Source organism: Saccopteryx bilineata, chromosome 1 (genome assembly GCF_036850765.1).
Source record: "Saccopteryx bilineata isolate mSacBil1 chromosome 1, mSacBil1_pri_phased_curated, whole genome shotgun sequence".
Classification (NCBI taxonomy): domain Eukaryota; kingdom Metazoa; phylum Chordata; class Mammalia; order Chiroptera; family Emballonuridae; genus Saccopteryx; species Saccopteryx bilineata.
This window is the reverse complement of record NC_089490.1, coordinates 146882642-146895525: the sequence shown is the minus strand read 5'-3', so window position 1 is coordinate 146895525 and position 12884 is coordinate 146882642. Positions and strand designations below refer to the sequence as shown.

The following is a 12884-nucleotide window of genomic DNA, read 5'->3' as shown; positions in this document are numbered from 1 at the left end:
TTTGGCCAAGAGAAAATCTAAGGCCATGAAAATCTAATTGTCACCATGCAAGTGAAGGAGTCAAGGGAGCAGGTAAGAAGCTGGAAATTCTCTCCTATATCCTGTCCTATGGCAGCTATGGTGGCTGTGATGCTTTTCGCAGTTAGAGCACTGTAAGGCCAGTGGTCACCGCCATTGTGGCCATGTAGGTTCTCACTGGATTCCGGCAGAGGGTAAAGGAACTGTGGAGCCAGAAGATGGTGGGCCATTTCATTTATTAAAGTCTCATAATGGTAGATGAACAAACAGGCAGAGAAGACCGCTTCCCTTTTTCTCTTTGGACTCACTGGGACTCAGAGGCCCCCACCGTAGTCTCTTAATGGTGGACGAGCAAACAGGCAGGAAGGATGTAAAGCCAGTATACACGGCCACCATCATAGCCACCTGGCCCATGTAGGTTCACATTGGATTCGGACAGTCGGTAAAGAAACAACAGTGCCAAAAACTGGTGGGCCATCATCTTTAATCCTAGCTTGCACCCTGCGGGCAAGTAAAAACACACACAGGGCTCCAAAACTCACTCATTCAGTGCTCACAAAGCTACTGACTTATCCAAGTTTCCTAGAATCAAAGGTTTCTAGCTCACCAGACTTATTCACCTCTGTTCCCCATCTCCTTCCTTCTCCCTGCACAAACTGGCTTCTCCTTTAGCACCCCACCATTTTGGCTGCTTCTCCTGGCTTCCTCCACTTGGCCTCTCTCTGCTCTCTCCTCTAATGCTAATCTCAGGAATCAAGAGAGCAAGCTCCTGATCTGCCCCCATTTTATAGTGTAGAAATCAAAACCTTTAATCTAATATACAAAATAGGGAAGTCTCTAATACAAAGTCACCTATCTGAGGCATAATGGGATTGTACCACCCCACATCAAAAAGGGTGGAAAAGGCTTAGTCCTAAAACCAAGCCCCAGGCTACAAGGATCCTGCCTGCCCACAGCCTGCTCCCAACACACATTAATATCACCTGGCGATGGGCTTCCAAGTGGGCAGCGCCATCTTTAACAAAGTGAACATAATATATTTTATCTACCCAACAGAAGACCATTTTCCTTTTTCCTTCCAGACTCACCTGGACTTACACGCCCCCCACAAGCAAAACAGCACTCCCTAGCCAAACAAGCCGGGCCCAAATCCAGGCTCCCCAAACCTCTCAGCTCTCTCTCTCTCTCCCTCTGCCCTCCTCAGCTAAAAGCAGTTGGGGGGGGGGACCCTTTTCCAGCAAACAGAAAACAATGGCCCTTTCTAAGATTTGCAATCTGCCACCCTGAGGGCAAGCAGCCAGAGCCTTCCATAGACTACACACACATAGCACTGCCCCAATACAAGCAGCAAACTTAAAAAACATTTATTTACCCAATAAGCTCTGTAGGTGATAACCCCAGCTAGGCCTCCAGCAGTAGTGGCTGCAGTGATTCCTGCGATTATTACTCCAACAGCATGTTTTCACCTATGTTGAGTTAAAGCTGGGGGGGTTTACATTGGGGAGTTTAGGCAAGAACATGTGGATGGGGGTGTTTGCGGAAAGTGACACACCCAGTCCTCCACAGACCCCTGTCGATGGTGGGGTTGACGCACTGTAAGGCAACATTGTTTGTATGCAAGTCAAGATTCTGAACAGTCAGGGGCCAAAATGTAGTATGAAAACTATGGTTATTAATGGCCCTGTTAAGATAATAGCCAGATTAGCTTGGGCAAGGCATCCTGTATGGCTGACCAAAAGGAGACTTCAAGTCCTCTTTTCCCCTTTTTTTACTTTTTCAGTTTTTCTTTTGTTTCTTACCCCTGCACAAACATTCTACAACTTACACAAACAATCTGCAACTTTCATAAACCTTCTTTACTATTCAGAAATAACCAGCTTTCAGAATGTATGGCTAGTGGCCGCCACTGTCATGGTCATGCAGGTTCTCATTGGATTCCAGTGGATGGTAATCAGCAATTTGCAATCTGCCGCCATCTGAGGGCAAGCACCACAGCCTTTCACAGACTACGTACATGTGGCACTGTCCCTAGGCCAATGCAAAATATAAGCGAGCAAACCTAAAAAAGAAACACCACATTTTACAAACTTATTTGCCCAACACAGAACAACTTACTTTCTTTTCCTTCAAAGGTACTTTCATACCTTATATCTTTTAACATTAACACCATATATACAATTTCTTTTCAATTAATTAGAAGTCTCAACTTTCAAAAACTGCAACTTTTAGTGAGTATTCATAAAATTTTAAATTGGTACTTCTATGAACATACTCTATGACATTTAGAAATAGGTTCTTTTGTTGGCAAATACACTAATATTTTTGAAAGTCAGAAACAATTCTTTTAAAAGTATAGATTGTGGGACTATATAATATTAAAGATTATATACAGATATAATGTCATAAAGTAAGTTAAAATAGCAAAGTTGTTATCAATTTAATAGATGCAAAAACATTTGATAACATTAATCAACAATTGATAAGATGTATACATAAACCAGATTTAAAAGGGTCTTTATTAACTTAATAAAGGCCACAGCCTACAGCAAATAGATTGATAATCATTACCAACCAAGACAAGAATTCTTTATTTTTTCCTGATTTTATAACAGCTGAAGAGACACTACACGAACAAGAAAAAAAAATTAATATTAGAACAAAAAATGTACAGTAAATTTTATTTGTATTTTAAGTCCAAATTTAGAAATGGACAAACTATTTGAGGTCAGCAAGGTTTCCAGGTAAATGAACCTACATAAATAATTATCAATAGCTTTCCTCTACATGAGCAGTTATCAATAATGCAATGAATGGGAACACTAAAGGCCTAGTGAAAGACCGAGTCAATGGAAAGGCAATCTCACAGACTGGTACAGGCTTTAGTTTTGTATTCAGTCTCTGACTCTTGAGAGCCTGGATAAGAGGCCCTAAACCTAACCCCGCCTGTACCCCCAGTCTCCCTGAGTCCCGCCCCTCGACCTAGCCTTGCCTCTCTGAATATTCAACTAAGTCCCGCCCCATAGGACTGGTCAATCAAACCCCGCAACGCTAACCTGGTTCTTTACCATATCCATTCAACCACAACAGCGTATTTCTCCCGGGTGGAAACCAGCAGGAAGGGGCGGACTCCCGGCTCTCCGGCCCCTTATATCCCTATTTCGCAGCTCCCGAGCCCCTCCCCCCCTTTGCTGGGCGCGGCCCAAAGCCGGAAGTAAAAATGTGATTTTTTTGCGCGTGCGTGAACTGTGAACCTAGTCTCTCCGAATCCCCACTGTGTCTGAGCTCCATTTTCACCTGGGTCCGCAGTCTTCCCGGCTTGGGTCGGCCCTGCCTCAGGTCCGGTGGCAGAGACGGAGAGCTCGGCCTTGGGGAAGCCAGAGATCAGAGGGTGGCCGCCGCTGAAACCCCGCACCCGGGCCTCCGATCGCCGCCAGGTTACCTCAGAGCTCCGCTCGCTCCGCCAGTGGCTGTTGCTCGTCTCCAACACCCTGAATCGGGCACTCTAGGCTGGGTCTAGTCGGCTGAGAGCAAAGGGGAGTGGAGAACAACCCTTATATTTATAATTCGCCTCTAGACGCGTCCTCTGCTCTCTTTCCAGAAAGGAAAAGCATCCCTGCCGTTCCCATCCCGGGGACGAGAGCCTCACCTGGTCGTCTCTGCGCCGATCTGCGGATTTCGGCGTGTCCGGTGAGCAAGGGGCTGGCATTCAGCTCCACTACGTCCCCGCCTTCCCTTCTGGTGCAGGAGATACTAGTTAATCTTTCTGTTACCCTGCCTGTGGGCACCCGTTTGCTACATTATATCCAGGTGCATACAAGTGAACTAATTATTAAGTATATTTGTAACCGTCGTCGCCGAATGCAGCTATCCATTGTAATCATTTGTGTGTATATCTTTTTTGAATTTCACACATAAAGTATGATCATCTGCCAGTTTTAGCTGTTTTTTACCTTGTACCCTGTATTTCTTTAGTGCACTTGCCAGGACCTCCATCCACTTCATGTTGAATAGCATATAATTTATACCCTTGCCTTGTTCCTGATCCCAGAGGGAATTATTCTACCATTTTACCATTAAATGCGATGTTTATTGTATGTGTTTGTATATATTCTTTTTCTAGTAAAATGTTCCCTTCTAGTTCTGGTGAGTTAAATTATCACCATTGGACATTAATATAGATCAGTCACTAGTTTGTATCTAAGATGTTGAGTTATATGATCTTTTTCTGTTAATGAGGTGAATTATATTAATTGATGATTCCATTTTCAACCACATTTTATTCTTAGGATAAAATGAACGTAGTTTGTGATTATGTTTTAATTTCATTTGTCAACTGTCCTAATATATTTGCACTAATGTGTATGAGGGTTTTTTTAACTGTACTTTTCTGGTTTTGGCAATACTTGAGGAAACAGTGTTTTTGCCCCTATAATGGAATGTTGAAATTTTTTTTATTTGGTGAGCCCGCTAGGAAAACAATTTGTAACTTCTGTTTCCTTTGTGTGAATATGTTTTAAAGTGCTGAATTTTTTTTCTTTAATGACTGGATATAATCCAGTGTTGTATTTATTTTTGATCATTGCTGGAAAGTTGTATATCTCTCTCTCAAAATTAATTCATTATTTGTACATTTCCATATCTATTTCCTTAAGTATTATGTTGTTGTTGTCTTTCTGTAAAGTGTAATTATAACTAATTCATAACTCCTTTTGCCTGTGTGCTCTGTTCCTCAAGAAAATTGCTATGGGTTTGTAGACTTCATTAGTTTTCAAAGGACACATTGTGGGCTTTTCTGATTCTGTTCTTTAAAATGTCATTAATTGTGCCTTGTTTTTACTTTTCTGTCTAACCCTTTATGCTGTTTCCCATCCTTCAGTGGTTAGCTGATTCTTTTTCTTCTCTGGGATTTGATGATATTTTTAAGTCTTTAAATAAATATACATCACACCAGCTGTAGATTACCAGTGCTGTCTGAAACAGTTATTTTAATTCTCTGCCTCTGTCCTGCCATTTGAATAATTCTGACTCACTAAAAATAACTATGTGTGCATTACATCTCCCTATAACATGCTTCATTTTTTTATTTACATCTGCCACCACCTGATAGTTTGTTAATATACTGCCTTCCTTCAAAAAATGATGAAGTCCATGTGTTTCAGTGTTCTTCTGTTTCATTTAGTGCTGTATCTCCTGTGACTGCATGTGGTAGGATCAGGGGAAACGTTACCTAAGTGAATATGAAATGAAGGAGCAGGAGGTAGAGGCCTTAAGGGAAACTACCTTGTTCTAGACATAGGTCTTAGTCAAGAGAAGGTAAAACATTTGAATAGAATACTTCATTTGTCTACACTGTGTAGTACGCCCAGCAGGTTTCTAGGCCACACCCTGGTAAATGTTAGAGAATAAGGTCCTAACTGAAATTATAAGTATATGTTCAGAAATATACACATAGGGCACTTCAGCTTAGAAGATAAATATACCACACCTGACAGAGTGGCTCTCTAATTGGGTAACATTGAATATGTAGTTAATTGACTGTAAGATTCCCAAAGTATTAATTAGTAATAATAATATGATTTGCAGAGTTCCTATGAAAAAGAAATAATTTATTTGCAAAGGTATGGGCATCTCTGCAGTCATTCTCACATCATGGTTGCTTCAGTGGAACATGTTATTAATATAGTAAAGAATATCACAGTTTTTATTGGCTTTAAAATACGTACTTGAGCCTGACCTGTGGTGGCGCAGTGGATAAAGCATCGATCTGGAAATGCTGAGGTCACCGGTTCGAAACCCTGGGCTTGCCTGGTCAAGGCACATATGGGAATTGATGCTTCCAGCTCCTCCCCCCTTCTCTCTCTCTGTCTCTCCTCTCTCTCTCTGTCTCTCCCTCTCCTCTCTAAAATGAATAAATAAATAATAAAAATAAATAAATAATAAAAAAAATACGTACTTGATCCACTGCAGTGGAAGGAGCAGTTGTGTTTTCATTACTTGAAATTTGTGCACCAGCATTGTAGACATTTCTATCAGATGAGCCACACTGCCAATTTCACTGAATTATTTTTCTGCTGCTGCTTTTGTACAGGTAAACTTTTGCAGCATAATTATACCGTGACTGTCTTCTCTGCCTCTCACGTGTAGAATTTAGGCAGTTGATGCTCTTTTTGGAAAACCAGGTTTCAAGGACCCTGCAGCCCATGGGGAGCCTATTGATCAGGGGCTGAGCAGTAATGCCTGTTGCCTGCCAAGGGGCGCAGAAGTAAGGAATGTTGGGAATAAAGCACCTAGAAGTCTGGTATATAGGACATTGCTTTCTTGGTTTTGAGACAGTGTATATTCGTAGTATATTTGAAACGTTGAAGTTATTGCCTGATATTTTTATGTTTCTCATCATAGGAAACTGCCAGCTAAATTTTTAGACTGCAGTTAACTTACTTGCAAAATGGGACTCTTAAACTTAAACAAGAACCAGAGCATAGTTTTCTAGTTCTAGATGAGGTAAGATTACTCCACTTTCTTACAGGATCAGTGTGCGTTTGCTTCGGTGTCTTGGACTTATGCGTGTGTATGTGAGGGTATTGTGGGTGGGTGGGTGGCGGTGTTTGAGGGGAGTCGTCCCTTCTAGTGTGCTGCAGCATCCAGCTCATGATTGTGTGAATTGTGGGGAGACCTAGATCATGACTCTCCTGCCTCAGGTGTAACTAACTTCTCAGCACTCTGTCTTTCTTCATGAAGGGAACATGGGTGAGGAAAGAAGCACTGCCGAATTCCAGAAAAGCATGCCACAGGTCTGTAACAGCTAATAATTTCCCAATAATATTCGCATTTCACTAGTTCATTGATCTAATTGTTTAGAGCAGGGATCTGCAACCTGTTTCTGTGTTGGGCCACATAGGAAGTATGTCTCTTAGTTTTTCCATTTAGTTGTGTACTCACTTATTGTTTTTCACATGTGCCCAGATTGGGGTTGTACCCATGACCTCTGGTGTGACAGGTTGATACTTTATCCACTGAGCCAACTGGCCAAGGCTGGAATATATGTTGTTTTTTTGGGTGTTAAGTTTTATAAGTTCTTTATAAATTTTGGATATTAATCCCTTATCAGATTTATCAGTGAAAATGTTCTCCTCTTCAGTGGGTTTTGTTTTCATTTTGTTGATGGTTTTCTTTGCTGTGAAAAACTTTTTGATTGATGTCCCATTTTTAGATTTTTTTCTTGCTCAAGGAGATATATCAGAAAAAATACTGCTACAAGAAATGTCCTAGATTTTACTACCTCTGTTCTCTTCTGGGATTTTTAGTGTTTCGAGTCTATTATTTAGACTCAAAATGTGAACTTTTTCTTGTGAATCCCTTATTGTGTTTTTATTCATTAAACCACATCCAGATTTGATCAGTGTTTCATATTGCGCTGACTGCTATAGTGAGAGAGAAGGAAACAGGTGAAATTGTTCCTGGAACAAGGAATTGTTAGTGTCAGGTGGAAAGTATAATTAGGTCCTCGCTTAAATTGTTGAATGTTTCTGTATCTTTAAGCAAAACAGTGGATAATAACCAATTCACTCTAGACTAATTGATATAAATAAGAGTTAAGTTCCCACAGCATCTCATCATTATTATAACAAAAAGAAGTCATTTGAGGACCTGCTGTGTATCAATTTCACAGCATTTCTCTCATGTTTGCTGTATTCCCTGGAGTGTTCTGGATCATAATAAGACTGGAATTGTTTCTCGTCAAACTATGACAAGAGAAATTGAGAGTTTTAGGAGTGTTGTGATGATGTCCATGAAACAGGACTTTTTCAGTCAGGAAGATATGTGGGGGAAAGAGAGATCTGATCACTGAATCACAGGGAATGAACAGAATGTGTGGGATGTTTCAGGACCCAGTGATCTTTGAGGATGTGGCTGTGGACTTCAGCCAGGAGGAGTGGGCTTTGCTGGATCTCGCTCAGAGGAGTCTCTACAGAGATGTGATGCTAGAGACCTTCCGGAACCTGGCCTCACTAGGTAAGAAAGGCAACTTCCTAGGTTCAGTTATTTAGAAAACAAATCTGAGAAATTGAAATCATTCTTTATTCTAGGATAGGAATACATTGGTAAATATGACAAACGTGGTCAGGGTCCCCATGAAACTTATAGTGTAGTGTATTCACCATAAAATAAACATCTGTGTGAACTATCTTTATATTGTGATTGAAAGCCTCAAGGCTTATTAAGGGTTGAAAGTGTGGGCATAGACTTCAGAGGTCATAAGGGGCACAGGGAGGCTTATGGTTTGGGACCTTCTGAGAATTTCACTGACATCAATGCCCTTTACCCAGACACCGCCAGGAACATACCGAAAAGTTAAACGAGGTGGATTTGTTACTCAATCCAGTGAGAAAAACACATGACACAGGGAGCCTGGGGTATCACATTCAGAGGATGTTGGTACATTTTACAGGATTTGAACTTTGTTGAATGATTTGGGGATGGGTCTGTAGAAACAGTCTGTATTAGTTTCTGAAGTATTTTGTAACAAAATACTGCAAACTGGGTGACTAAATACAAAGGAAACTTTTTCTTTTACATTTCTGGAGCTGGAAGTCCAAAACAAAGGTGTCAGTAGGGCCTTGCTCCTTTTGAATCTCTATGGAAAAAAATCTTACCTGTTTCTTCCTGGCACTGGTGATGGCCAGCAGTCTTGGTATTCTTTTTTATTCGTTTATATTATTATTATTATTATTATTATTATTATTATTATTAAATGAGAGGTAGAGAGGCAGACTGAGACAGATTCCTGCATGTGCCACAATTGGGGTCCACCTGGCAAGCCCCCTACTAAGCGGTACTCTGCCCATCTTGGGTTGCTGCTCAACCAAGCTATTTTTTAGTGCCTGATGTGAGGCCATGGGGCCATCCTCAGCACCCAGGGTCAACTTGCTCCAAGTATTTGAGCCATGGCTGCAGAAGGACGGAGAAGGAGAGAAAGAAAAGGAGGAGGGGGATGGGTGGAGAAGCAGATGGTCACCTCTCCTGTGTGCCCTGTCGAGGATGCGCACCTGGGACTTCCACACACCGGGCTGATGCCCTACCTCTGTGCCAACTAGCCAGGGCCTAATCTTGGTATTCTTGACTTGCAGATGCATTGCTCTAATCCCTGCCTCCATCTTCACACAGACTTCTCTCTGTCTCTTAAGTCTGTCCCTTTGTAAGGACAGTACTCATTGGATTCAGAGCCAACCCTAAGCCATTGTAACTTCATCTTAACTTGATTACATCTGCAATGACCCTGTTTCCAAATAAGGTAACATTCTGAGATTCTAGGTAGACATAAAATTTTTAACAGATATGTTTATCCATTTTTAGAGCAGGTTTACAGCAAAACTGAATGGAAGATACAGAGATTTACCATATATCCCTTACTGCCCCATGCACAGCCTCCCCACTGTCAGCACACACCACCAGAGTCCTGCATTTGTCACAGTTGATGAGCCTACACTGACACACAATCATCACCTAGAGTCCATAGCTTCCATTAGGCTTCACTCTTGGTGTTGTACCTTTGTTGTTTGAACAAATATGCGATGACGTACACCCACTGCTGTAATATCATGCAGATAGTTTCACTGTCCTAAAAGTCCTCTTTGTCTGGCTGACTCAACCCTCCTTCCCTTGTATCCCCTGGCAACTGTTGCTGTTTTTACTGTGTCCATCATTTTCTCTTTTTGAGAAAGTCATGTAGTTGGAGTCATACAGTATGTAGTCTTTTCACATTGGCTTCATTCACTTAGCAACATACATTTAAAGTGCTTTCATGTCTTTTTATTGCTTGATAGCTTATTTCTTTATAGCACTGAATATAATAGTCAGTTGTCTAAGATTCATCCATTCACCTACAGAAGGACATTTTTATTGCTACTACAATTTGACACTTTTGAGTAAAGCTGCTATAAATGTGTGTGCAGCTTTTTTGTGGGCATGTTTTCAATTCTTTGGGTGAATGTCAAAGAACATGATTGTCTGATCATATGGGTGGCACAGTGACCTTTTTTTTTTCATTGTACCATGGTCTCAGAGTAACCTTGTGTAAGATTGGTATTCTGTGAGATTACTCATGTTCACCAGGAGTACAAAATGTCCTGGCTATAAGTGTCAGACCAGTCTAATAATATTGAGGACATGATAGGAATATCAGATCAGTTTTAAATTTTTTAATTATTGATTTTAATAAAAGAAGAATAGACAGAGATAGAGAAAGAGACAGGAACATGGATCAGTACCTATATGTGCCCTGACCAGGGATCAAACCCACAACCTCTGTGCTTAGGTATGATGCTCTTATCAATAGATTCATCAGGCCAGGGCTCATATCAGTTTTAGACACTAGAGGCTTTGTTGCAACTCCTCCCCCTTAACCACTTTTTTGATAAACTTTTTTTTTTTAATTAAAGCCACTTGTGCTATGTTTGCAGTATCAGCAGATCAAAGTGTCAGCCTTGTCTCCTGGAAATGTTTGTGGTTCCTCATTGTTTTCCTGCATGTGACGTGCCTTTCTGTTTAACAGGGTACACACTGCATACACCCTGGCTGATCTTCCAGAGGAAGCAGGAGGAGGACCTGGAGATGACAAAGAGAGGGCCTGTCCAGGGGGAGCACCAGGAAGGCAAGAGTTCTTGGGAGAAACTCTCTAGGTTGGAGGGTATTCATTTGGAAAAATCAAGCGAAAGCCAAACAGCTGTTTTGTCTGAGATGATTTTCCACATACACCATTGATTACTGTTTGACTTTTTATTAGTCTTCCTTGTTTTTGACAAGACTTTTTATTTTTATTTTTTTGTAAGTTGGTATTTGGTCATGTGTATTTTGCCCAGTTCCTGCTTGTTTTGTACTCCTAATAATGCCCTGTTTGTGTAACATCCCTTAAAATCTTTATGGAATTCTTTCTTATTCAGTTGCTTATCATTTGATCCTTATGCTTGTTAGCAGAGTCTTGAAATAACCACACTGCCCAAAGCCCTTTGTTCAAAGGTGCCTTTACCTTTCATTTCAGGTTTTGAGACTCAACTTAAGACTAATGAATCAGTCACTTCACAAGATATTTATGGAGAAACAATATTCAGTGAATAGGAAATAGTAAGATTCAAGAGGAATGACTCACAGTCATCCATTTTATACAAAAAGTGGGAATACCATGGTATTGATGATAAGAACAAAAACCATGAGAGACATTTTAGGTGAGTGCCATTCACATAAAAGAAAGTTGTGGCCTGACCTGTGGTGGCGCAGTGGATAAAGCGTCGACCTGGAAATGCTGAGGTCACCAGTTCAAAACCCTGGGCTTGCCTGGTCAAGGCACTATGGGAGTTGATGCTTCCAGCTCCTCCCCCCCTTCTCTCTCTCTGTCTCTCCTCTCTCTCTGTCTCTCCCTCTCCTCTCTAAAATGAATAAATAAAAAAATAAAATAAAAATAAAAAGTTTAAAGAAAGTTGTGCCTCAGAAGAGAATCTTAAAATATCATGAAATGTAAATGATATGTATGTAAAACTTCTAAATAGTGATTCTAAAGAATTTTTACAAGATTTTCTTGCACAAATGAGACTGTGATCTCCAATGTTTGATACAATTCAGTTGTAAGCAATTATAAGAAAAGTCCCGTAAGTCAAAAACTCAGTGATACATATTGCAATTAACAGTTAAAATGCTATAGTGATGTTCTCCTGAAACATATGTACTCATTGATCGAAGTTATACCTCATTTAATTTAATTACAAGAAAAACCAATAAAGGCCCTGGCCTATTGTCTTAGTAGTAGATTGTCGGCCTGGTGTATCAATGTCCCAGGTTCGATTTCTGGTCAGGGCACACAGGCGAAGCAACCATTCGCTTCTCTTCCACTTCCTCTCCCCCTCCTTTCTTTCTTGTGCTCTCTCTTTGCCTCCTGCAGCTGTGGCTGGATTGGTTTGAGCGCATTGGCCCTGGTTGCTAAGGATTTCTCCTTAGATCCTCTGTCTCTGACACTAAAAATAGCTGTATTAAAAGTTGGCCCCAGATGGGCAGAGTACCAGCCCAAGACGGAGGTTGCCAAGTGAGTATGGGTCAGAGCTCATGTAGGAGTTTGTCTGTGTATCTCTCCTCCTCTTACTTGAAAAAGAACAAAAATAAAGTGGAAAAAAGTCAAGGAAAAAAACTCTACTCAGTGAAAAATAATAGCTATTGTAGAAGCCTCTGTGAGAACTTTCAACTTATAACCCCACAGGGTGAAAAACATCCATAGTTACTAAAAATGGTAAAAATATATTTATTACTAATATTGTGCTTTTTATTTTTAAAAGAAGTCATGTGGTGGAGAACATCTATGAATGTAACCAAGAAAATCAATATAGAAAAACTTTTGGCCAAATTTCAAATGTTAATGTACTCAAGAGAATGCCTGAGGTACAATCCTATGAATGCCATGAATGTAAAAAGGTCTTCACGGATCGTGTTTCCTTGAAGACCCACATCAGTTCGCACACGGGAAGCAAACCCTACCAGTGCAGGGAGTGTGGGAAGGCTTTCCATGTCCTCGCCTGTTTCAGGAAGCATATGGAAATCCCCATGAAAGATAAAGCCAGTGAATGTCAGGAATATACCAAAGCCGTTGGCTGTTCTTCATTCTTCGGGGCACCTATGAAGCTTCACCCTGCACAGACAAACTGTGAATGTGAGGAATGTGGCAAAGCCTTCAGCTGCTCTTCATTTTTCATGGAACAGAAAAGAATTCATAGTAGAGATATGCCTTATGAATGCAAGGAGTGTGGGAAGGTCTTTAGTTGTTCTTCTTACCTCATAACACATATAAGAATCCACACTGGAGAGAAACCTTATAAATATAAAGA

The 12884-nt window shown here is 40.7% G+C and overlaps 2 protein-coding genes and 1 long non-coding RNA gene across 6 annotated transcripts in view; 2 read left to right on the top strand and 1 right to left on the bottom strand.

Annotated features, from left to right (window-relative positions):
* The window catches only part of LOC136333268 (zinc finger protein 699-like), an 89893-nt gene that overhangs the window by 75996 nt on the left and 1013 nt on the right, over positions 1-12884 (top strand). The window contains exon 7 of the mRNA XM_066272190.1: positions 12811-12869. Coding sequence (XP_066128287.1) covers positions 12811-12869 — 59 coding nt within the window. The remainder of the gene's footprint in view (positions 1-12810; positions 12870-12884) is intronic.
* LOC136333455 (uncharacterized) lies at positions 1866-3151 on the bottom strand. Its single transcript, XR_010731038.1, has 3 exons — positions 3072-3151; positions 2591-2641; positions 1866-2077 (listed from the first exon to the last, which is right to left on the bottom strand). It is a non-coding gene; the product is annotated as an uncharacterized lncRNA (long non-coding RNA).
* LOC136333406 (zinc finger protein 699-like) lies at positions 3003-10902 on the top strand. Of its 4 annotated transcripts, XM_066272531.1 has the most exons (6): positions 3003-3354; positions 3617-3705; positions 6418-6519; positions 6757-6809; positions 7905-8031; positions 10571-10902. In XM_066272531.1, exons 4-6 carry the CDS (start codon positions 6762-6764, stop codon positions 10777-10779), a joined length of 384 nt encoding a protein of 127 aa, XP_066128628.1. In that variant the 5' UTR covers positions 3003-3354; positions 3617-3705; positions 6418-6519; positions 6757-6761; the 3' UTR covers positions 10780-10902. The 4 variants fall into 4 exon arrangements, with proteins under 4 accessions (XP_066128628.1, XP_066128610.1, XP_066128621.1 ...); XM_066272513.1 differs by having other exon boundaries at positions 3003-3705; XM_066272524.1 differs by lacking the exons at positions 3003-3354; positions 6418-6519 and having other exon boundaries at positions 3622-3705; positions 10571-10869.